We start from the raw sequence: 24077 nt of genomic DNA, 5'->3' as shown, positions 1-24077 counted from the left end.
TGGAACACTGTCCAGGACAGAGGATAGGTTACAAAACAAGTTTAAAAATACTGAAATCATACAGAGTATCTTCTCTGATTACAATGGAATGGAGCTAGAAATCTATAACAAAGAAAACTAGAAAATTCACAAATACGTGGAAATTAAACAACACACTCTTAACCAACAGATCAAATAAGAAATTCGAAGGGAAATTAGGAAGATTGCTCTTTTGCATTTTACGGATATAACTATTTTGACATATCTCATGTCAAATGATAAAGTTATGTGATGGTAATATGTCAACTTGACTGGGATGAGGGATGCCCAGTCCCTCGGGTTAAAACCTTGTTTCTGGGTGTGTCTATGAGGGTGTTTCTGGAAGAGATTAGCATTTGAATCAATGAACTGTAAAGACTGCCTTCACCAGTGTAGATGGACATCATCCAATTTGTTGAGTGTCCACATATTTAATAGAACAAAAAGGCAGAGGAATAGTGAATTTGCTCTCTGCTTGAGCTGGGACATTCATCTTCTCTGGCCTTTGAACTTGGGCTGGGACTTAACACCATTGGCTCCCCTGGTTGTAAGGCCTTTTGGCTTGGACTAGAACTACACCACCAGCTCTCCTTGGCCTCCAGTTTGCAGATGCTAGATTGTGGGACCTTCCAGTCATGGTGTTCATGTGAGCCAGTCCCTCATAAGTCTCTTTGTATCTATCTATCTATCTATCTATCTATCTATCTATCTATCTATCTATCTATATACACACACACACATTGTATTGGTTCTGTTTCCTTGGAGAACCCTAATGTATGCAGATTTTGGTACCAAGAATTGTACTAGAATAAGAAAATTCTAAGAATGAGTTTTTTGAATTGTTTCTGGGGCTTCTGAAATTTGCTGTGTAATCTAATTGGATTTAAAGGGGCTGATGACTCTGTATCCAGTAGTAAAGAGAGCCCTAATAGTTCATGTTTGGATACTCCCTAATCAACTCCTTATAAGAAACAAGGGGACCGGGCAAGGTGGCTCATGCCTGTAATCCTAGCACTTTGGGAGGCCGAGGCAGGCGGATTGCCTGAGTTCAGGAGTTCAAGACCAGCCTGGGCAACACGGTGAAACCCTGTCTCTACTAAAATACAAAAAATTATCTGGGCATGGCAGCGTGTGCCTATAGTCCTAGCTACCCGGGAGGCTGAGGCAGGAGAATGGTGTGAACGCAGGAGGCGGAGCTTGCAGTGAGCCAAGACTGCCACTGCACTTCAGCCTGGGCGACAGAGCGAGACTCTATCTCAGAAAAAAAAAAAAAGAAGGAAGTGACCTCAAGGGTTCTGTATATTATATTTTTGAACATTTTTTGAAAACTAAGGAGTAAAATAGCATTGGTTATTGCTCCTAAGGTCACTGAAATTGCTGAGAATCAAATCCTGGGACTTGATGAATTTCAGCGCATGTTGAATTTCCAGCCCCACAGCATCCGCTCTTAAAGCGGGGGCATTACTTAGGAAATAGTGGAATCCTGTCAATGGAAATGGGGATGTTTGGGAAGGCCTAGATAAAGCTGGAGACATGGAGCCCCTAAAATCGATGAGTCTTTTTTGCCAGCAGTCCCCCCATCCCAGTGGAAGTGACTTCCCCAACCCCAGTGACAGTGGCGTTCCTGCTCACAGTGATGTCAGCCTTTCCTCCACTGAGGAAACCCTGCATTACCTAAGGAAACTGTGACAGGGTGTTGATTCCCACCACATCCCCATTCAACACTGTTTGGCCTGTGCAGAAGAAGATGGATCTTGGAGAATGACAGTGGATTATCATAAGCTTAACCAGATGGTGACTCCAATTGCAGCTGCTGTACGAGATGTGTCATTGCTTGAGAAAATCAGCACATCCCCTGCTACCTGGTATGCAGCTATTGTCTTGGGAAATGCCTTTTCTCCATCCCTCTCCATAAGGCCCACCCTAAGCAGTTTGCTTTCAGTGACATGACCAGCAGTGCACCTTCACTGTCCTGCCTCAGAGGCATATCACTTCTCCAGCCCTAGGTCATAATTTAGTTCATGGGGATCTTGATCACCCTTACCTTCCACAAGATATCACACTGGTCCATTACTTTAATGACATTATGCTGATTGGACATAGTGAGCAAGAAGTAGCAATAACTGTAGACATATGGTAAGACATTACCATGTCAAAGAGTGTGCAGTAAATCCAACTGAAATTCAGGGACCTTTACCTCAGTGAAATTTCTAGGGGTCTAGTGGTGTGTGGTGTCGAAATATGTCTTCCTCTTTCTTCTTTCTTTCTTTGTCTTTCTTTCTCTTTCTTTCTTTCTTTCTTTCTTTCTTTCTTTCTTTCTTTCTTTCTTTCTTTCTTTCTTTCTTTCTTTTTCTTTCTTTCTTTCTTCCTTCCTTCCTTCCTTCCTTCATTTCTTTCTCTTTCCCTTTTTCTTTCTTTTCTTTCTCTTTCTTTTTTCTCCTTCCTTCCTTCCTTAGAACGTCATTTCAAACAAATTTATTTATTTGTTTCATGAGAAAGAGCATTCTAAAAGCAGTGTAGCCAGCATACAATCACATTGCTGCAGAACATTGAATAAGCTTTTTAAAAATCACAGGGCAGAGAATGGGATGGCAAATTGTTAAAATCAGGAAAGAGAGTCCAACAAAGTAGGAATCCAATTTGTTTCCCACAGTGGGGTAATCAGTTTAGGAAGTCCATTCATGGTGTTAATTACAACAATGGAATGGAAACATTTCAGTTGATACTAGATATTTTCATATACTTGTTTTGGTAAGAGATATCCTTCCTAAGGTGAAGATTAAGTTGTTTCATCTGACTTCTCCCACAACCGAGAAAGAGGCACAGTGCCTGCTGGGCCTCTTTGGATTTTTGGAGGCAGCATATTCATTTGGGTGTGTTACACTGGGCCATTTACTGAGTGACCTGAAAAGCTATGAGTTTTGAGGGGGTCCCAGGGCAAAAGAAGACTCTACAACAGGTCCAGGGTGCTGTGCAAGCTGCTCTGCCACTTGGGCCATGTGACCAGCAGATCTGTCAATGGTATGTAGGGGAGCCTTTGGGTAGGTGAGTCACACTTCCAGCCTTTGATGCCCCACGCCCAGACTGAGGCTGCATGGGCCCGAAAACCGCTAGGAAAAGTGAAGAGGGGATTCAAGCTCAGAGAGGGAAGGACGCTTGCCCAGGGTCACGGCATCAAGTGAAGGATAGGGCCTTGCTTGTTCATCTGGATTTTCAGGGGTTGAGTCTGGTACCAGGCCAAGGGGCCTGACCAAGGAGAACATCCAAGAAGCAGTCAGTAGAGATGGCTCACCACTCTCTCTGCAAGGCTTGCCCCAGGTCCAGCCTAGCTCCTAGGCACCACATTGGATAGTGATCTAGGTGAAGACGAAGGCCTCCTCTCCCTGGCAGGCAAAAGGAAGCTCAGGGGGAACCTATCCAAGGAGTCAGTGGAGATCCTCGGGCACTGGCTCTACTTGCACCTCTGTAATGTCTGCCCCCTGGGGCTGGGGAAGCTGAGCCTTTGTGGTCAGACCAACCTGTCAGCACTGCAGACATGTAACTGGTTCATCAATGCCTGGCGGTGGCGTCTCCCAGACTGCAAAGATGCGAATCAGTTTACCCTTTCCCGAGGTAGGGGTGAGGCCTCAGATGTGGCCCTGCCCAGTAGCAGCGGCCCCTCAGGGCTGGCTGTGTCTGTCCCAGCTCCCACCGATGTGCCCTCCCTGTCTGTGCACTGGGTGCTGCTCCACTCAGGCCAGCGGGGAAAGCCTGCAGCCCCCTTCCCGCCTTGGGAGCTGGAGCCCCCCAATACCCTATGACTCCTGGCAGCACACTCACCCTGCTGACCAGGACTGAGGCTGGAAGCCCCACAGGTGGACTCTCCAACATGCCACCAGCCACATCCCTAGAACAAGACAAAGAGGCTTCAGCAGCTTCCAGCTGCTTCCAGTCCTCCAACTACAGAGGGCTGCTGAGATGGAGCTTGAGAAGCAGCAGCACCCATCACTCCCATTCCTCCACACTCCACACTGAAAATGTCAAGCAGGTGTCTGTCAACAGGGGTGCTCGAGGCTGAAACCAGCAGGCTTGGGTTCCCGTTTGGGTCCCCTCCATACAGAGGGTTTTCTGTGGATCACTGCCAAACATTGAGATCATGTCCTCCGTCCAGAGGTCTTCAGCGGGAAGACGCCAGCTGGCATCGCTGCGCTGTGATGGGGGCCCTCTTCTCTGCTGACTCTGCCGTTTCTCCAGGCCTCCCCTCAGTGAGGAGACCAGGCATGGCGCTGCTGCTACTGCTCCAGAGAAACCCTGGGACACCTTTGCTCTGCCTGGTGTCCTGGGCTAGGCTCAGGAAACCTGCCCAGTTCAGGCCTGTGTTGGGTCCAAGCTGCCCCTGTGCTGCTCTGTCAAGCCAGGTGTGGACATTCCAAGTTCATAAGCATGAACAAAAGAAAAGAGCAACCCCGCGGATGTAACAGAACTGACTCCAGCTGAGTGTGTAGATTTTTGCTAAACTGTTTATCCCTTTTTGCTGGGGTTTGCATTACTGGCAGTCGTTAGCCCAGGTGTGGGGAATGAGAATGCATGGCTTGATGGGATCTGATGAACTGGGAGTGACCCACCATTGCAATCGGGGATTGTTTTGCAAGGAAATAGTGTTTGTATTTGGGGGACCTGCAAAATCTCTACGTGAGTGTAAAATTTCAAATAGTTGTTATGTCGTTGGTTTGGTTTACCAAGAAAAAAGGACAGAACAAAAGTTTAAAAAGAAAGAATTTTGGAGCAGGGCCCTGCCGACATCCTTGGATAGCTTCTCTCCTTTTGAGAGACAGCTCTTGGCCTACTACTGGGCTTTAGCAGAGACTCAATGCTTGACCATGGGCCACCAAGTTACCGGGCAACCCTCGCTGCCCATCACGAACTGATGTTATCTGACCCACCAGGCCATAAAGTTGGGCTTAGCAACACAACATCTGGTCATCAAATGGAAGTGGTATATATGTGATTAGGCCCTAACAGGCCCTTCTGAAAGCACAAGTAAGTTATATGAAGTGGTCTAAATGCCCATGGTCCCCACTCCTTCTACACTGCTTCTCCTTCTCAGCCTGAGTCTAGCTTCACTGGGAGTTCCCTATTACCAGCTGACACAGAGAGGGAAGACTGGGGTCTAGCGTACAGATGGCCCTGCGTGATATGCAGCAGCACCTGAAAGTGGACAGCTACGGCAGCACAGTCCCTCGCAGGGGCACCCTGAAGGACAGTGGTAAAGAGAAATCCTCCCAGTGAGGCATAACTTTGCATAGTAGACTTGGTTATGCACTTTGCTTGGAAGGAGAAGTGGCCAGATGTGCAATTAAATACTAATTCATGGGCTGTAGCCAGTGGTTTGGCTGGATGTCCCAACATGATTGGAAATTGAGTGACAAATTTGGGGAAGAGGGGCCAAGTGTGGTGGCTCATGCCTGTAATCCTAGCACTTTGGGAGGCTCAGGTAGGCAGATCACTTGAGCTAAGGAGTTCAAGACCAGCCTGGGCAACATGGCAAAATGCCATCTCTATTATAATTTTTTTTTTTTTTTTTGAGACAGTCTCACTCTGTCTCCCAGGCTGGAGTGCAGTGGCATGATCTCGGCTCACTGCAACCTCCGTCTCCCGGATTCAAGCAATTCTCCTGCCTCAGCCTCCCAAGTAGCTGGGATTACAGGCACCCGCCACTACGCCCAGCTAATTTTTGTATTTTGGTAGAGACAAGGTTCCACCATGTTGGACAGGCTGGTCTCAAACTCCTGACCTCAAATCCACCCTCCTGAGCCTCCCAAAGTGCTGGGATTACAGGCATGAGCCACCACACCTAGCCGCTCTATTATAATAAATTTAAAAAAAAAAAGAAAAATAAATTTAGGGAACAGTATTTGGATAGATCTGTCTAAATGGGCAAAAAACACAAAGATATTTATCCCATGTGAATGTTCATTGAAGAGAACCTCAACAGAGGATTTTGTTAATTAATTAATTTTATTTCTGAGACAAGATATGCTCTGTTGCCCAGGCTGGAGTGCAGAAGTTTGATCATAGCTCACTGCAGCCTCAAAGTCCCAGGTTCAAGCCATCATCCCACCTCAGCCTTCTGAATAGCTGGGACTACAGGTGCATACCTGGCTTATTTATTTATTTATTTAGTAGAGATGAGGTTTTATATTGACCAGGCTGGTCTCAAACTCCTCGGCTCAAGCAGTTTTTTCTGCCTCTGCCTCCCAAAGTGCTGGGAGTACAGGCATGTGCCACTGCACCCAGCCAACAGAGAAGAATTTTAATAATCAGATGGATAGGATGACCCGTTCTGTGGATACCAGTTTCTTTCCCCAGCCAACACTGTCATTACCCAACGGGCTCATGAATAAAATAGCCATGGTGGCAAGGAAGGAGGTTACACATGGGTTCAGCAACATGGACTTCAACTCACCAAGGCCAACCTGGCCCCCAGTATGGCACCATTCCCTGGAGCGATCAGTCAGCTGCCTGGTGGCAGGTTGGTTACATTGGATTACTTCCATCATAGAAGGGGCAGCAGGTTGTCCTTACTAAAGTAGACACATACTCTGGATGTGGATTTGTCTTCCTGAACATAATACTTCCGCCAAAACTGTATCTGTGGACTTACAGAATGCCTTATCCACCATCATGGTATTCCATATGGCGTTGCTTTCTGATTAAAGAATTCAAACTTTACAGCAAAAGAAGTGCAGCAATGGCTTTATCTCATGGAATTTTTCTGGTCTTACGATGTTCTCCACTATCCAGAAGCCACTGGCTCGATAGAGCTGTAGAATAGCCTTTCGAAGAATCAGCTGCAGTGCAGCTAGGTGGCAATAGCTTGCAGGGCTGCAGCAAGGTTCTCCAGAAGGCTGCAAATGCTCTGAATCAGTGTCCGGTATACGGTGCTCGCTCTCCCATAGCTAGGATTCACAGATCCAGGAATCAAGAGGTAGAAATGGGAGTGGCATCACTCACTCTTACAGTAACCCATTAGCAAAATGTTTGTTTACTGTTCCCGGAACGTCATGCTCTGCTGGCCTAGAGACCTTCGTTCCAGAAGGAGGAATGCTTCCACTAGGAGACACAATGAACCCGCTGGACTGGACTTAACACTGCTGCCCAGTCATTTTAGGATCCTCATGCCTCTGAGTCAGCAAGCTAAGCAGGAAGTTATGTTGCTGGTTGGGGCGGTTGATCTGGACGAGCAAGGGGAAATTGAACTACTACTCCACTCCTCCACAAAGGAGGAATATGTCTGGGATATGGACCACTTAGGATGTCTCTCAGCATTACCATGCCCCAACCCAATCCAGGCAGGACTACTCATGTCCAGATCCTTCAGCAATGGAGGTTTAGGCCACGCCACCCGGTAAAGAACCGTGACTGCTGAGTTGTGTGTTGAAGTCAAAAGGGATACAGAATGAATAGTAGGAGAAGGCGGCATTTTATAAATACCAGTTGCAACTGTGTGGCCAGTTATAGGAATAAGGACTATAATTGCCATATGTCCTCTTTTTTTTTTTTTTTTTTTTTTTTTGAGACAGAGTCTCACTCTGTCGCCCAGGCTGGAGTGCAGTGGTGCGATCTCAGCTCACTGCAGCCTCCACCTCCTGGGTTCTAGTGATTCTCCTGCCTCAGCCTCCTGAGTAGCTGGGATTACAGGCACACACCACCACGCCCGGCTAATTTTTGTATTTTTAGTAGAGATGCGGTTTCACCATGTTGGCCAGGCTGGTCTCAAACTCCTGACCTCAGCTGATCCACCTGCCTCGGCCTCCCAAAATGCTAGGATTACAGGGCTGAGCCACTGCGCCCGGCCTCATTTTTTAATAAGCGTGTTTGTATGTATACATACATATTTTAGGCAAAAATGTTTGCTTTATTTCCTCTCATTCCTTTATCATATAAGATGTACTGACCTTATATATAGTATTTGAGTATTGTTAATGCCACATCATAGTATTTAAGTCATGGAATATCAGAAAAAGAGTAAACATCATTAAAAGACGTTACCTCCTCTTCTGGGAGGTAGACACCCTCTGGGATTAGAAACGTTTTCAGTTATATGCAGAATGTTAATATCATGGTAGGCAGGATTATGACCTTGTTGTTATCTTTGTTGGAAGTTAAGTATGGTTTAAGATGTTTATAGGTGCCAAGTTGACAAGGGGTAAACTTGTGATGGTTAATTTTTTTTTTTTTTCGAGACAGGGTGTCACTCTGTCACCCAGGCTAGGGTCCAGTCGTGTGATCTTGGCTCACTGCAGGCTCAAACCCCTCAAGCTCAGGTGATCCTCCCACCTCAGCCTCCTGAGTAGCTAGGACTATAGGCATGTGCCACCATGCCTGGCTAATTTTTGTATTTATTTGTAGAGATGGGGTTTCACCATGTTTCCTAGACTAGTCTCAAACTCCTTTCCTTAAGTGATCCACCCACTTCTGCCTCCCTAAGCACAGAAATTACAGGAGTGAGCCCCTATACTTGGCCTGATGGTTACCTCTATTTGTTCACTTGATTGGGCTAAGGGATGCCTAGTTAGCTAGCAGAACATTATTTCTGGGCGTGTCTGTGAAGGGTTTTCTGAAGGAGATTAGTGTTTGAGTCAGTAGACTGAATAAAGCAGATGTCCTTCACCAATAGGACAGGCATTATCCAATCCCTTGAGTGCCTTAATGGAACCAAAAGATGGAGGAGGAATGAATTTGCCGTCTCTGGTTGAGCCAGAACGTACAGCTTCTCCTGTCCTTTGACATCAGCACTCCCAGTTCTCAGGCCATCAAACTTGGTCCGAGACTGACAACATTGGTTCCCCAGTTTTCCAACCTTCGCACTTGGACTGGAACCACAACACCAGCTTTCATGAGCTTCCAGCTTGCAGATGGCAGATCCTGGGACTCTCAGCTTCCATAATTGCACAAGCCAATCCATCAAAACAAATCCTCATTTCATATATATACACATACACATATTCTGTTTCTCTAGAGAACCCTATCATTTGATCATTGATTAGCCCTTCACATCTAAAACTAAGGCGATGGAAAGCTACATGGAACTCTGCATTCTTGGAGAAGTTTATCAATCGATAGGTGTTACTTTGGAGTGAGTGAGGAGGGAGCTAACCAGTATGCTGGGGAACTGGGGGAGGGCAGGGGTCCCTAGAAGCCAAATGTAAGGTTTTTTCCCTCGGGATCCTTTCCTCTCCTTAGAGAAGACCCTTTAGCTTTCTGCCTGAGGAGCTGATGCCTAGTTGTCAGGCTTTCTTGCTGCCAAGATAGGGGTACTAACTCCTGTGTACAGACTCTCAGTTAATCCTCTTCATCTCCCTACAGCCCCAGACTACACCTGGGTTTCTCCATCCAGAGCCCCTTGAGGGTCTCCAGTGCTAGTTTTCTTCCTAATTGACCAAGTCCCCCAGGTTTTTTTTTTTTTTTTTTTTTTTTTTTTTCCCCAACAGTGATGCAATTATTGTGTAGACACAATGATCTTACCTGATCCTATGTGTAACCATTGGCCTAAATCTAAGATAGCTTGCCAGCATCAGCAGTAAGAGGGAGTGGGGCTAAAATTCAAGTTCTCTTAAGGATAGATCTTGAATCCTTGTTCTAAGCTGACCAACTTAATCTGCAAAGAATTTGCAACATGTAAATATTTTAGGATTATAGCCATCTGTATACACACTTAAATTGAAAGTAGTTCTGCTGCCATTCACTTCGTCTAAAAGAGCCACCTAAGAATGCCAAACGTTATTTTGTTCAAATGCCATGGTTATTTTAGTTTAAAAGCATTTCTTTCAAAGCCGCCTCTCTCTTCACAACAGTAGAGCTCTGGCAGTGAATTAAGTGGTCGAGGATTCAGCGAAACTGTGGCTAATTTCTGGTTCCAATCTGGAATTTAAAACAAATTAAGGATTTATTTAAAGACTACTCGCTCCTAATTTTTAACACACTGTCCTTTTAGCAGTTGTGCACAATAACAAAATAACTTTTGGGGTTGAAGACAAATGAATGCACTTAAAATATGGGAAAAAGGACTCAGTCAAAAGATTGTTTCTTTGGTTCAGTCTCTGATTAAGAGGCATATTATTGAATTATGCCAAAATGTAAATAAAATGAAATAAATTACATAAATTTGCATGTTGACATTTCATTCTGTATCCCCAAACCTTTTTAGTCTTACCTTACCAGTGCATTATTTTGTATCAGACTGCACTTGCTGCCATCCCTAAATTCTTTTTTTCTCTTTTTTCAGAGGTTTCTTTGTTTTTTCAAATTTTATTGACTATACACCTTTGGATTAGAAAAGTTCAATGAACTCCAAAACAGAATAAACAAAGTTAAAAACCATACAAAATCAATCACTATGTTATTTGGGAATAGATATGTATATAGTAAAAACAGTCAATAGCAAAGGCAAGATTAACACAAATTCAGGATAGAGGGTGTGTCTGGGTAGAAGGATGCGAGACTCAAAGGCTTTAAGTATATTAGGAAATTATTTTTCACAACTGACCTAAGGGATAAATAAGTGTTATTATTATTACTCTTTAAATTGGATATGTACAAAACAGTTTTTGCAGGTATGATAGATATCACAACAAATAGAAAATAGGTCGGACGTGGTGGCTCAAGCCTGTAATTCCAGCATTTTGGGAGGCCGAGGCGGGGGGATCATTTGAGGTCAGGAGTTCGAGACCAGCCTGGACAACATGGTGAAATCCCATCTCTACTAAAAATACAAAAAATTAGCTGGGCGTGGTGGTGGGTGCCTGTAATTCCAGCTACTCGGGAGGCTGAGGCAGGAGAATTGCTTGAACCCAGAAGGCGGAGGTTGCAGTGAGCCGAGATTGCATCACTGGGCTCTGGCCTGGGCAACAAGAGGGAAACTTCATCTCAAAAGTTTAAAAAAAAAAAAAAAAAAAAAAAAAGAGAGAAAAGCAAAGAAATCAATGAAGTTCATCCATTCTTCTATGTTACTTATAATAACACAAACCAGAAACCTGGGAGTTACCCTTGGCCACTCTCTCACCAACCAAATCCAATTAATTTTCACTTCCTACTTCTCTCCACGCCCCCATCACACCCTGGCCCAGGCCACCTGGACTCTCACCTAAAACACTGATATCCTTTCCTCTTCCTTACACTCCTGCTGTAACCCAGCCTCCACACAGCAGCCAAAGAAAACACTTCAAACCAGTCTTTCTTCAACTTGAATCTGCTTCAACATCCCATTTGCTATCAGAAGCAACAGAGTGACAAGTACATTGCCCAAGGTCACACAGCCAGGAAACGGCGGAGGCAGAACTCAAAACTACTGGTCTGAGATTTCACATGTCTTATCTCTCGTACCTTGGGTGATACTGCCATTCCTAAATTCATACCCATTGGTGTTCCCTCGTATTTTATAACCTCTAATCTATAATCATTAACAGTTTTGCTTATCTGAAAATAAGAGTTCAAAGAGGGCTTCACTTTAATACCATTATTGCTCAAGGAACCAAAGACTAGTGTTTCAAAAGCATTGTAAAAAAAACTTTTTTTTTTTTTTTTCCCCAGACGGAGTCTTACTCTGTCGTTCAGGCTGGAGTGCAGAGGCGCCAGCTTGGCTCACTGCAACCTCTGCCTCCCGGGTTCAAGTGATTCTCCTGCCTCAGCAAAGTAGCTGCGATTACAGGTGTCCGTCACCATCCCTGGCTAATTTTTGCATTTTTAGTACAGATGGAGTTTTGCCATGTTGGCCAGGCTAGTCTCGAACTCTTGACCTCAAGTGATCCGCCCAGCTTGGCCTCCCAAAGTGCTGGGATTACAGGCGTGAGCCACTGCACCCGGATGCATTGTAGCAAAACTTTAGTATATTATTAGGTGAATATTAGAGTTTATTACATTACTCTAATATTTAGAGTAATTCTCAGTGGTACACTGATATCGCCATCTCAAAAAGATTAATTTGCCCAAGTATACATCGCTTGTAAGAGGTACAGTCCACATCTGATACAGAACACGCTCCAAAATCATTAATCCTTCACTGTTCTAGTCTACATTCCTTAGTGCTTCAACAGTATCTCAAGAAATAAACATTTCTGGATATTAAGAATGGATAACATTTCACTAGCCCAAGGAGTATGACTAGAAATGAAATCTTTGAGGATTTTTAGATTTAATCGAGTGTGATCCTGTCTGTAGTCAGCAACAACATGACTTTTCAAGGTTTTTTATGGAGTCAAATAGCAAAGATGGCCTTCTAATTACACTATATCTGGAAATGTATTAAAGTAATTTAGAAGTGTGAGGAATTCCATTCAGCAACTCTTCGTGATCCTTGTAGGCTGTACGATGGGTTTGAATCATATACAGTTCAGCCCGGTGAACTCAACAGTCAATGTTGTGAGAACAGTGGGTGTTATCAACCCTGAAACGTGCTACACAGATTGGGGATGCTATGGAAAGAAAGTGTGAAATGATTTTTTGGATTTCCTTATCATCTGACAAAATGTAATTATTGTTCATGTGGATTCGTGGTGGTGACTCCTTTGAAAGTCATTGTTGGAAAATAAAATGATTAATTAGTTGATAACCACAGAGAAACTTTAACCACCTTGCTGAGAATTCCATGTATTCCAAATACGTTAATGATTTCATATAATATCATTCTTTAACAATCAAGAGTTTTTGTTTGAGATGGAGTTTCACTCTGTTGCCCAGGCTGGAGTGCAGTGGTGCAATCTTGGCTCACTACAACCTCCGCCTCCTGGGGTTCAAACAATTCTCCTGCCTCAGCCTCGTGAGTAGCTGGGACTACAGGTGTGAGCTAATTTGTGTGTGTGTGTGTGTGTGTGTGTTTTAGAGATAGGGTTTCACCATGTTGGCCAAGCTGGTCTCGAACTCCTGACCTCAAGTGATCCACCCACCTCAGCCTCCCAAAGTGCTGGGATTACAGGTGTGAGCCACCGCACCTGGCCAGTCTAAGACATTATTCAAGGATAACTTTGATCATGCATGGTTTTTACCTTGTGTACCGATTTTAGAACTTAATCTCAGGGATATGTGCAATTCCATCGTATTGGTCTTTTACAGATACTGATTATGGACACGTTTATTCTTGATCAATACTAACAGTAACTAACATTTTTGAAGGCATAGTAATATTACATACAAGCACAATGCTTAAATTCTTTATATCGGTATCTCAATTCTATTAGGTAGATACTATTTTTATCCTTTTCACAGATGAGAATATGGAGGGTCAGAGAGCCTAAGGGTCACGCTGTCGGGAAAGGCATATATTTTATTTTGGAAAAATGAGTTATTTGAATTATTTGACACTAGGGTGAGTCATACAAGGGTAACTTTCCGCCGAGGGGCCATCTTATCCTCCCAGGCTATAAATTCTCTGAGGACAGTGCCTTCTACATACCCTCCACTGTGTCTTGCACATAGTCAGTGCCTGAAAAATGTTTCCTAAGGAAATCAATGAAATTATGTGTGCTGAGAAATAATCTTAACTGAGGAAGAATTTCTTAAGCAATAACCATGCTCTATCATGGTCTATATTTAATCAGACACCTCAGAGAACTGAACATAAATGTAAATCCTTGCTAATCTAGATATATCTTCTGCCCTGAAAATCTGATCAAACACTGGCCTAGGCAGGGCACGGTAGCTCACGCCTGTAATCCCAGCACTTTGGGAGGCTGAGGCGCGTGGATCACCTGAGGTCAGGAGTTCAGCTTGGCCAACATGGTGAAACCTCTTCTCTACTAAAAATACAAAAATTAGCCAGGTATGGTGGCGGATACCTGTAATCCCAGCTACTCGGGAGGCTGAGGAAGGAGAATCGCTTGAATCTGGGAGGCGGAGGTTGTGGTGAGCTGAGATCATGCCACTGCACTCCAGCCTGGGCGACAGAGTGAGACTCCATCACAAACAAACAAACAAACAATCACTGGCCAAATCGTTAGGATAAACAGCCTATACCTTTGATAAACAACTTAATATTCTTTCTCTCATTCTGTGAAAAACTCTTCCCCAAGGAATCCTTGTCAGGCCTCTTGCAGACCAGCCCTTTGCTGGCCTGTTGTTGTTTATAAGATCATTGCCACCTATGCATCTCTCAAATGTAGATACATCTGCTGACTACTACACTGCTAACACCCGTCATCTGCTGCCTAAATCACTGCTTCTCAAACTTGGCTGTGCTATGGAATTATCTGGGGAGTTTTTTTTTTTTTATATATAATTATATTTTTTATGTAAGAAAGTTGACAATTTGACAATTCAGATAGGAGAAAAAAAACTACCTCCAATCTATTCCTAAAAATAATCACTGATAAGATTTTTGTTATTCTTCTAGAGTTTTTAACACATATGTAATTTTTACCTTTAAAACCATTGTTATTTTATAACTTTTCAAATTTAGCAATATGTTACTAAATTGTTCAATTTATAGATCTATGTAATTTTTTTTTGGTCATTATTATACTTTAAGTTCTAGGGTACATGTGCACTACGTGCAGGTTTGTTACATATGTATACATGTGCCATGTTGGTGTGCTGCACCCATCAACTCGTCATTTACATTAGGTATATCTCCTAATGCTATCCCTCCCCACTCCCCTCTCCCCACAATAGGACCCGGTGTGTGATGTTCCCCTTCCTGTGTCCAAGTGATCTCATTCTTCAATTCCCACCTATGAGTGAGAACATGCGGTGTTTGGTTTTCTGTTCTTGCGATAGTTTGCTGAGAATGATGGTTTCCAGCTGCATCCATGTCCCTACAAAGGACATGAACTCATCCTTTTTTATGGCTGCATAGTACTCCATGGTGTATATGTGCCACATTTTCTTAATCCAGTCTGTCACTGATGGACATTTGGGTTGATTCCAAGCCTTTGCTATTGTGAATAGTGCTGCAATGAACATACGTGTGCATGTGTCTTTATAGCAGCATAATTTATAATCCTTTGGGTATATCCCCAGTAATGGGATGGCTGGGTCAAATGGTATTTCTAGTTCTAAATCCTTGAGGAATCACCACACTGTTTTCCACAATGGTTGAACTAGTTTACAGTCCCACCAACAGTGTAAAAGTGTTCCTATTTCTCCACATCCTCTCCAGCACTTGTTGTTTCCTGATTTTTTTATGGTTGCCATTCTAACTGGTGTGAGATGGTATCTCATTCTGGTTTTGATTTGCATTTCTCTGATGGCTAGTGATGATGAGCATTTTTTCATGTGTCTGTTGGCTGTATGAATGTCTTCTTTTGAGAAGTGTCTGTTCATATCCTTTGCCCACTTTTTGATGGGGTTGTTTTTTTCTTGTAAATTTTATTGAGTTTTTTATAGGTTCTGGATATTAGCCCTTTGTCAGATGAGTAGATTGCAAAAATTTTCTCTCATTCTGTAGGTTGCCTGTTCACTCTGATGGTAGTTTCTTTTGCTGTGCAGAAGCTCTTTAGTTTAATTAGATCTATCTGGGGAGTTTTAAAAATGACTGATGCCTGGGACCCCTGCTTTACCACCCCACCCAGAGATCCTGATTTAATTGGTATTGGGTATAGCCTGGGCATCCAGATTTTTTAAAACTCCAAGCAATGTAACCAAAATTAAGAATCTTTAACCTGGCCAGGTGTGGTGGCTCATGCCTGTAATACGAGCACTTTGGGAGGCTGAGGCGGGTGGATTGCTTGAACCCAGGATTTTGAGACCAGCCTGGCCAACATAGTGAGACCCTGTCTCTACAAAAAATACAAAAAGTAGCTGGGTGTGGTGGCACGTGCCTGTAGTCCCAGCTACTCGGGGGGCTGAGGTAGGAGGATCACTTGAGCCTGGGCTGTCAAGGCTGCCGTGAGCCGAGATTGTACCACTGCACTCCAGCCTGGACAATGGGAGGGAGACCCTGTCTCAAAAAAAGAAAAAAACTTTAACCACTGCAATTTCCTCCTGACTCTCCACATTCAATCTTCGCCGCGTGCTGCTCCCCACCCTGCCCCTCCTTTTCTTCTTCACAGTTAGAGTAACATTTTCCAAATGAATTTTAAAAAAATTTTTGTTTCCATAGGTTTGGGGGGAACAGATGGTATTTGGTTACATGGTAAGCTCTTTAGTGGTGATTTGTAAGGTTTTGGTGCACCCATCACCCAAGCAGTATACACTGAACCCAGTTTGTAGTCTTTTATCCCTCACAAAATGAAATTGTAACCATTACTTCTGCCCTTCTTAAAACTTTTCAACAGTTTCCCCTTATTCTCAGACTAGAGGCCAAACCCTGAATATGACCTGTAACCTCTTTCTTACTCTGGTCTTGCCGTCCCTCCACCACACCCTGCTCCACGATCCCTCCTGATTTCTATACTCCAGCACACCCTTATTTTTTTTAGTTCCTCAAATGTGTCATGCTCCTTCCTGCCACAGGACCTTTGCACATGCTGTACTCTCTGTGAACCTGTTTCCCCACTCTTTGCCCAGTTAACTTTTAGCTTATCCTTCAGCTCTTGGCTCATCATTTCCTAAGGGAAGCTTTCTCTGACTTACTATACCCCCATATAAACTCTGCTTCATAGCATTTAAGGCAGGTAGACTTTTATGGTTATTTACAGTTATTTATTTTTTAGAGTTGGGGTCTTGCTATGTTGCCCAGGCTGGAATGCAGTAGTATAATCATAGCTCATGCAGCCCCAAACTCCTGGGCTCAAGTAATCCTCCTGACTCAGCCTCCTGAGTAGCTTGGACCACAGGGGCCACTAAGCCCAGTTAATTTTTAAATTTCTTCTGTAGAAGTGGGTTCTCACTGTGTCACTCAGGCTGGTCTCAAACTCCTGTCCTCAAGCTATCCTCCCACTTCGGTCCCCCAAAGTGCTGGGATTACAGGCATGAGCCACCACACCCATCCATGGGTTATTGAGTGTAGAAATCTTGAGTCTATTTTTGCTTCACGTGGTATTGCTAAAACCTGGCACATTGACTGGCACTTAAATAGGCCTTCAAATTATTTACTGAAGGGATATGTATGAGTAAGTGAAAGTGTTCTTGGCATCAAATATATCACCAAGTCCAGTTGATGCCACCCCCAAAATATCTCTGGAATCCATTTACTCCTCTTTATCTTCCCTGCTGGTCCCGGGCACCATCATCTCTGGTCTAACCTGCTAAATTGTTTCTCAGTGGTCTGCCTGAGAAACTCTTCCCCTCTATTTTCCCCTCCAAACAGTGTCTTAACAGCAGCCAGAGGCCGGGTGCGGTGGCTCTCGCCTGTAATCCCAGCACTTTGAGAGGCTGAGGCAGGCAGATCACGAGGTCAAGAGATTGAGACCATCCTGTCCAACATGGTGAAACCGCGCCTCTACTAAAAATACAAAAATTAGCCGGGCCTGGTGGACGCGCCTGTAGTCCCAGCTACTTGGGAGGCTGAGGCAGGAGAATTGCTTGAACCCAGGAGGTGGAGGTTGCAGTCAGCTGAGATTGTGCCACTGCACTGCAGCCTGGGCGACACAGCAACACTCCATCTCAACAAACAAACAAACAAACAAAAAAACCCGCAGCCAGAGTAATACAAATAATGCCGTTAAAATATAAGATGTCACTCTTCTGTTAAAAATCCTTCAATGTCTTACTCTTGCTCTTAGAATAAAATCCAGTTGCCTGATCCCTCTTAACTCGTTACCCACCAAATGACACTGGTCTCCTTTCTGTTCCTCAAATATGCCAAGCCCTTCCCAGCTTCCAGGCTTTTGCACTTACTGTTACTTTTGCCTGAAATGCCCTTTATATGACTCATTCTTATTTTTCAGGGCTCAGCTAAAATTGCATAGACATTTTCCCTGACTGCCCTATTTAAAGTAACTTCCTTTAGCTATCCTCATCTCCCTGCTTATTTCCCATATAGCACTACCACAATCTATGATTTGAAAAAAAAAATGCACTTGGCTATGATCTATACCCCCCACCAGAATGTCAGCTCTGCGGAAGCAGGTATCTTGTCTTCCCTGGTCACTGTACTCGGCAGATAGCAGCGTCTGGTTCATAATAATTGCTCAACAAACAACTAAATCATACTGGGGTCACCAGCTTCCAGCATGGACCCCGATGATTCTCGCCCCCTGGTATTCATGCCTTGTGTAATCCTCTGCACACTGCTTTAGAGCTGACTGTATGTGACTAACAGGATACATCACAAGTGACAGTGTATGACTTTTGTTTTCTGTTTTTTGAGATAGAGTCTTGCTCTGTCACTCAGGCTGGAGTGCAGTGGTGTGACCTCAACTCACTGCAACCTCCGCCTTCTGGGTTCAAACGTTTCTCCTGCCTCAGCTTCCTGAGTAGCTGGGATTACCGGCATTCACCACCATGTCTGGCTAATTTTTGTATTTTTGGTAGAGACAGGGTTTCACCACGTTGGCTAGGCTGGTCTCGAGCTCCTGGCCTCAGGTGATCTGTCTGCCCCGGCCTCCCAAAGTGTTGGGATTACAGGCATGAGCCACTGTGCTTGGCCAGGAAGTGTCAGTGTGTGACTTTTGAGCCTGGGTCATAAAAAGCATTGCGGTTTCCACCGTGGTCTCAGATTGCTCTGTCTAAGGGAAGCTAACTGCCATGCTGTCAGGACACTCGCACAGCCCCATGGAGAGACCCACGTGGAAAGGCACTGAGGTCTCCAGCCAACAGCGAGCACCAGCTCAGCAATCATGTGTGTGAGCCCCCTTGGAGGTGGATCCTCCAGCCCCAGTCAAGCCTTCAGGCAAGACTGCAGCCCCCACTGACATCCGACCGAAACCTTAAGAGAGACCCTGAGCCAGAATGCCCAACTGAGCAGTTCTCAAATTCCTACCCACAGAAACCATGAGAACATTTTTAAAAAAAAATCATCATTAATGTTTTCAGTCACTACATTTTGGAATGATTTGTTACTCAGCAATAGATAGCAAATAGACATTCAATCCATAATTCAATAAATGAAGGGTGAATATATAAATAAAAATCATCTCTAGAATTGGTCCAGCTGCAAACCTCACTAAATACGGGACTGTCTGAAGCTGTTTCTCCTCTTATGGTCCCCAGGCTGCACCACTTTCTGGTACTGTGTTTCTAATTGTCCCTAGATCCCAAGTTGACTACATCTCTTCTGCCTAAATCCATTCTTTCTATCAGAAGCATCACCGATTTTGCACAAATGAGAGGGTGCAGAGTTGTCTTTCATTTCTCTCCGTTTCTTTTTCTGTTCGCACTGTCCTTTTTCACTCCCAATGCTCTGCCATGTGAGTCTTCTTTCCATTTCCCTGCAACTTCCCTCATTTAATTGAAAAGCGTGGGCTTTGGAGGGTAACATATCTCCGCTTGGGCTGGACTGATGACTTACCAACCACTTGCTTGAGTAGACTTTTTAAAGTCTCAAAGCCTGTTTCCTCTTCTGCTAGATGGGGCTAACAATAATTCTACTACTACCTAGTTCACGGGGACTGTTACCACTAATTGCAGCGAGGAGTGTGTACACGTACGTGTGTGTGAGTATGCCACTTAGCGCGGTTCTAGGCACATGGCAGACATCCTTAAATCCTAACAGCTATCCTCAATGGTAGACTTTGATTCTTCATCTTACAGAGGAGCAAAAAGGTTCAGAGAAGCTGAGTACGTTGCCCAACACCACGTAGCTAGAACGCTCCAGGCCTGCAGTGTTTCGATGCCTGAATCCTGTCCAGTGCTTCATGCCGTTCACACTGTATCACTGCAACAGTGAGCTGCTCTTCTCACCTGCAGTCCATGCCTTCTCCAACCCATCCTGAGCAGAACTGGCAGACTCATGTCCTCTAAAGCTGATTGGGTCACTCCCTTGACTATGATCCTACATTGGCTCTGGTTGTTCAAATTCAACTTCCCACACTCCTTCAGCTGCTCTTCTGTTTGGGTATTCTCTCCTACTACTCTGCCAGTCCGCATGTCATCTTTCACTGCCCCTTCTATGCTGCCCAGTCAAGCTAGTATTCGTCTCACTGGAGTCCTCTCCACTCCCGTACACGCTGCACCATCCTATGCACTGTCCCTAGTTTCAGGGTCCCCATCTCTGCTGTCCTTGTTTCTTCTCCACTGTGCACACCTGACCCATCAAGGCCCAGCTCCGGTCCCCATTCCTGCACGCTGCTCTTCTGGCTATTCTAGGTCCCAGTGATCTCTTTTTTTTTTTTTTTTTTTTTGAGATGGAGTCTCGATCACCCAGGCTGGAGTGCAGTGGCACGATCTCAGCTCACCACAACGCCCACCCACTGGGTTCAAGCGATTCTCCTGCCTCAGCCTCCCAGGTAGCTGGGATTATAGGTGCATGCCACCACACCCAGCTAATTTTTGTATTTTTTAGTAGAGATAGGGTTTTGCCATGTTGGCCAGGCTGGTCTCGAACTTCTGACCTCAGGTAATCTTTCTGCTTTGGCCTCCCAAAGGGCTGGGATTACAGGCGTGAGCCAGCGTGCCCGGCCTCATCTTTTAACTCCTGCTCCTCTATTTAGTATTTAGTCAGTCCCCAAGCTTCATCTTCCCAATTGGATTGTGAGTTCCCTGCAGGACTGAAATCATCTCCTGGACTTTCTATGAACTGGCACAATATATAGTAGATGGTAAACATTTCATTGCTTTGCTAACATTCATTTAGATCCATAGGTTTGGAAAGAATTAAAAACTGTTTTCTAAACTAAGCAAGGGAGAACGCCTTTTGTGTCTGTTTGTCTGTCTATGAGATCTCCTCATAGCAGAGGAGTTGCAAAGAAGGTCCTGTTGAAGGTCACTTTGGAAACTGGAGGCCCACCTGGATTTCCTCATGCAAAGGAAACAGATTTCAAACTCCCAGTTGGTCTTGAAAGGACAACCTGCTCAGCCAGTTCTGTGGGGACGGGAACCCCACTGACGTTTTCTGATCCCTTCTTTTTAGCCCCTCCTCAACCCCCAGCAACTTCTGCCGCCCCAAGCTTCATACTTCCTTCAGCCCTAACCCATGTCCCACGAATCCCTGGCTTCCATTGCCACAACGCTCCCCAGGGTCCCCTGGGACGGCAACCCCCACCACTCTGCACACCCTCCCAGCACCTCCTTTCCCAGTGACCTTGACCTCAGCTCTAGCCTCCTCCCCAGTCCCTCAGCTCCCGCCTCAATCTTCTCTGAGCCTCCAGAACCCAGCTTTGCCCTGCTTGAAGCCTCTCATCCCAAACCCCTGCTGGCAACCCCTGGCTCCCCTGGTGGTTCCATCTATTGCCACCCCTCTCCTTGGCTCAACTCCCCCATGATCCACCTCCCCCGCCCAGTCCTGCTCTTCCTGATGGCTGTATATGCTATTCCCTGGGGCCCAGGGGCCCAGCCCAGGCATTCCATATTTTAAGTAAATAGAAAGTGACTCTCTTTAAAGAAAACTATTAAATAAATAGCAGTACAGGTGACACTCAGGTGTGACAGAGGCTGTGTAGCACAGCTTGAAATGACCTGGGGCTTAATTCTGCTTCTCCTACCGCCTAGCTGTGTGACCTGGGGCTCATTAATAAACTGCCTCTGACTTGGCTTTTCCTACGGTAAAATTGGGAAAATAGTAGGACTTTACTTCAGGGAGCTGCTTTCAGGACTAAACATGTGCCTACCACAGTGTAAGAGCCTCCAAAATATTGAGGTTTACTCATTTTAAAAGTCTGTTGGCCAGGCGCAGTGGCTCACGCCTGTCATCCCAGCACTTTGGGAGGCCAAGGCAGGCAGATCACTTCAGGTCCAGAGTTCGAGACCAGCCTGGCCAACAGCGTGAGAACCTGTCTCCACCAAAAATACAAAAATTAGCCAGGCATGGTGGTGTGGGCCTGTAATCCCAGTTACTCGGGAGGCTGAGGCAGGAGAATTGCTTGAACCCAGGAGGCAGAGGTTACAGTGAACCCAGATGGTGCCATGCACTCCAGCCTGGGCGACAGCATGAGACTCCATTTCAAAAAAAAAAAAAAAAGTCTGTCAATGAAGTAATTCATCCCAAGAACTAAAATTCAAAGCACCAGTGACAGCAGGAACACAGCAATGTTTAAATTGGTGTCTACATGTCCTCCCCCAAGGTCCTGTATGTCAGGAGCCTCAGTCCCTTTCAGTATTTAGTTAATTTATTTGAGATGGAGTTTTGTTCCTGTTGCCCAGGCTGGAGTGCAATGGCACAATCTCGGCTCACGGCAACTTCTGCCTCCTAGTTTCAAGAGATTCTCCTGCCTCAGCCTCCCGAGTAGCTGGGATTACAGGCGTGCACCACCAAGCCTGGCTAATTTTGTATTTTTAGTAGAGATGGGGTTTCTCCATGTTGGCCAGGCTGGTCTCAATCTCCTGACCTCAGGTGATCTGCCTGCCTCAGCCTCCCAAAGTGCTGGGATTACAGGCATGAGCCACCGTGCCCAGCCCCCTTTCAGTATTTTTTTACATGCTGCAGCCTCACATATTACAAGGGGAACTTAGAATGTCTGAAGCATACTTCCAAATGTCAAATCATTGTTGTAAGTTTGAAATTGGGAATAAGAAAAGTTCCGTTAACACTATGTTTAGGCATAATAATGACTTTCTCATGTGACAAGGGACTCAGTGAAGACCAGGTGTGGTGGCTCACACCTATAATCCCAGCACTTTGAGAAGCTGAGGCGGGAGGATCACTTGAGGTCAGGAGTTTGAGGCCAGCCTGGGCAACATAGTGAGACCCTCATCTCTACAAAAAAGAATTAAGCAATTAGCTGGGTGCAGTGACTTATGCCTGTAGTCTCAGCCACTCAGGAGACTGCGTCAGGAGGATTGCTTTAGGCCGGGAGTTCAAGGCCAGCCTGGGCAACATAGCAAGACCCTGTCTCTAATTTAAAAAAAAGAAAAGAGTGGTCAGACTTGAGACTGTGTGTTAAAAAGGATATATGCATTTTCATCCCTGAAGTCTCCTCTGCAGGGAGCTAGATAGGGAGGAGCCTTGGGAGGCCCTCTCAATTCTTCCTGCACGCAGAAACACACACACATATCCATGCCTCCAACTCGACTGGTCCCAAACAGGCTCCCTGAGACAGTGAGCCCATGGGACATGCTGGTCTGTGGCCCAGGCAAGGTTAATCTCAGAGAGTTAAGAGCAGTTGGCCTGACTTACCAATCTCATAGAAGGGCAGAGAATAGTCTCTTTGGTAAGTGGTTTCTTTATACCACGGCTCAGCAGGCTTTGAATGTCTTCGAAAGCAAATATATCGAATGAGCATTTGTTGGTCTAATTGAGGCTGATAGTGATATTTTCTCTTGGGTGGAATTGTCAAGTCTATGAGCGGTCTAAATGGAAATAGAAACAGTTTGCTGAAAACCCAGTAGAAAAAAGCAGTCCATTTTCTTATCAGCTGGAATCCATTCCCTGGAAATGGCCATGAGGCTAACGAGAGTATTGACAAGACTCCCATAGCTCTACGACCAGCCCTGGCAAAGCTGTAGTAGATGGTTCAGGGACTTCTGTTCTCTGCTCTTCCCTTTAGCATCCCTCCTTCTCTCCAATGACAGGTCCTAGGAGGTGATGCATATCACGCTCTCCACTGGATCTGCCCATGCACAGCCACTCCCCGTGCTCCAAGGTCCCTGGTGCCCTTTCCCAGTGTAACTGTTCTGTGGATGTTTGTTGCTTCAAGGAACCAGTGCAGGCCTGGTGTGGTGGCTCACGCCTGTAATCCCAGCATTTTCGGAGGCTGATGGGGGCAGATCGCTTGAGCTCAGGAGTTCGAGGCCAGCCTGGGCAACATGGCGAAAACCCGTCTCTACAAAAAAAATACAAAAAGTAGCCAGGTGTGGTGGTGCACACCTGTAATCCCAGCTACTAGGGAGGCTTAGGTAGGAGGGTCCCTTGAGCCCAGGAGGCAGAGGTCACAGAGAGCCGAGACACAGCCTGGGTGACAGAGCAAGACCCTGTCTCAAAGAAATAAATAAAATAAAATAAAATAAAATAAAATAAAATAAAATAAAATAAAAAAGGAATCAATACACCTGGTTAGACTAACCACTATGTGCCTCTTGGGGTTTGATGGACTTGAAATCAGTTATAACCT

General features: G+C 45.1%; 1 protein-coding gene and 1 pseudogene across 3 annotated transcripts in view; one reads left to right on the top strand and one right to left on the bottom strand.

The window, feature by feature from the left end:
* The first annotated feature begins 3112 nt into the window (after positions 1-3112).
* LOC103231060 (homeobox protein TGIF2 pseudogene) lies at positions 3113-5797 on the top strand (annotated as a pseudogene).
* Positions 5798-9211: 3414 nt separating this feature from the next.
* The window catches only part of SPMIP3 (sperm microtubule inner protein 3), a 42040-nt gene continuing 27174 nt past the window's right edge, over positions 9212-24077 (bottom strand). The window contains exons 4-5 of one of the 3 annotated variants that reach the window (XM_007989989.3): positions 23144-23316; positions 9212-9921 (exon numbers count right to left, since the gene is read on the bottom strand). In XM_007989989.3, the coding sequence (XP_007988180.1) occupies positions 9803-9921; positions 23144-23316 (292 nt within the window). In that variant the 3' untranslated portion in view covers positions 9212-9802. The remainder of the gene's footprint in view (positions 9922-23143; positions 23317-24077) is intronic. The other 2 variants (XM_073011438.1, XM_073011439.1) reach the window with 2 other exon arrangements.

This window comes from Chlorocebus sabaeus, chromosome 25, assembly GCF_047675955.1.
Source record: "Chlorocebus sabaeus isolate Y175 chromosome 25, mChlSab1.0.hap1, whole genome shotgun sequence".
NCBI lineage: Eukaryota > Metazoa > Chordata > Mammalia > Primates > Cercopithecidae > Chlorocebus > Chlorocebus sabaeus.
The sequence above is the reverse complement of the archived record's forward strand: the minus strand, read 5'-3'. Positions and strand labels throughout refer to the sequence as shown.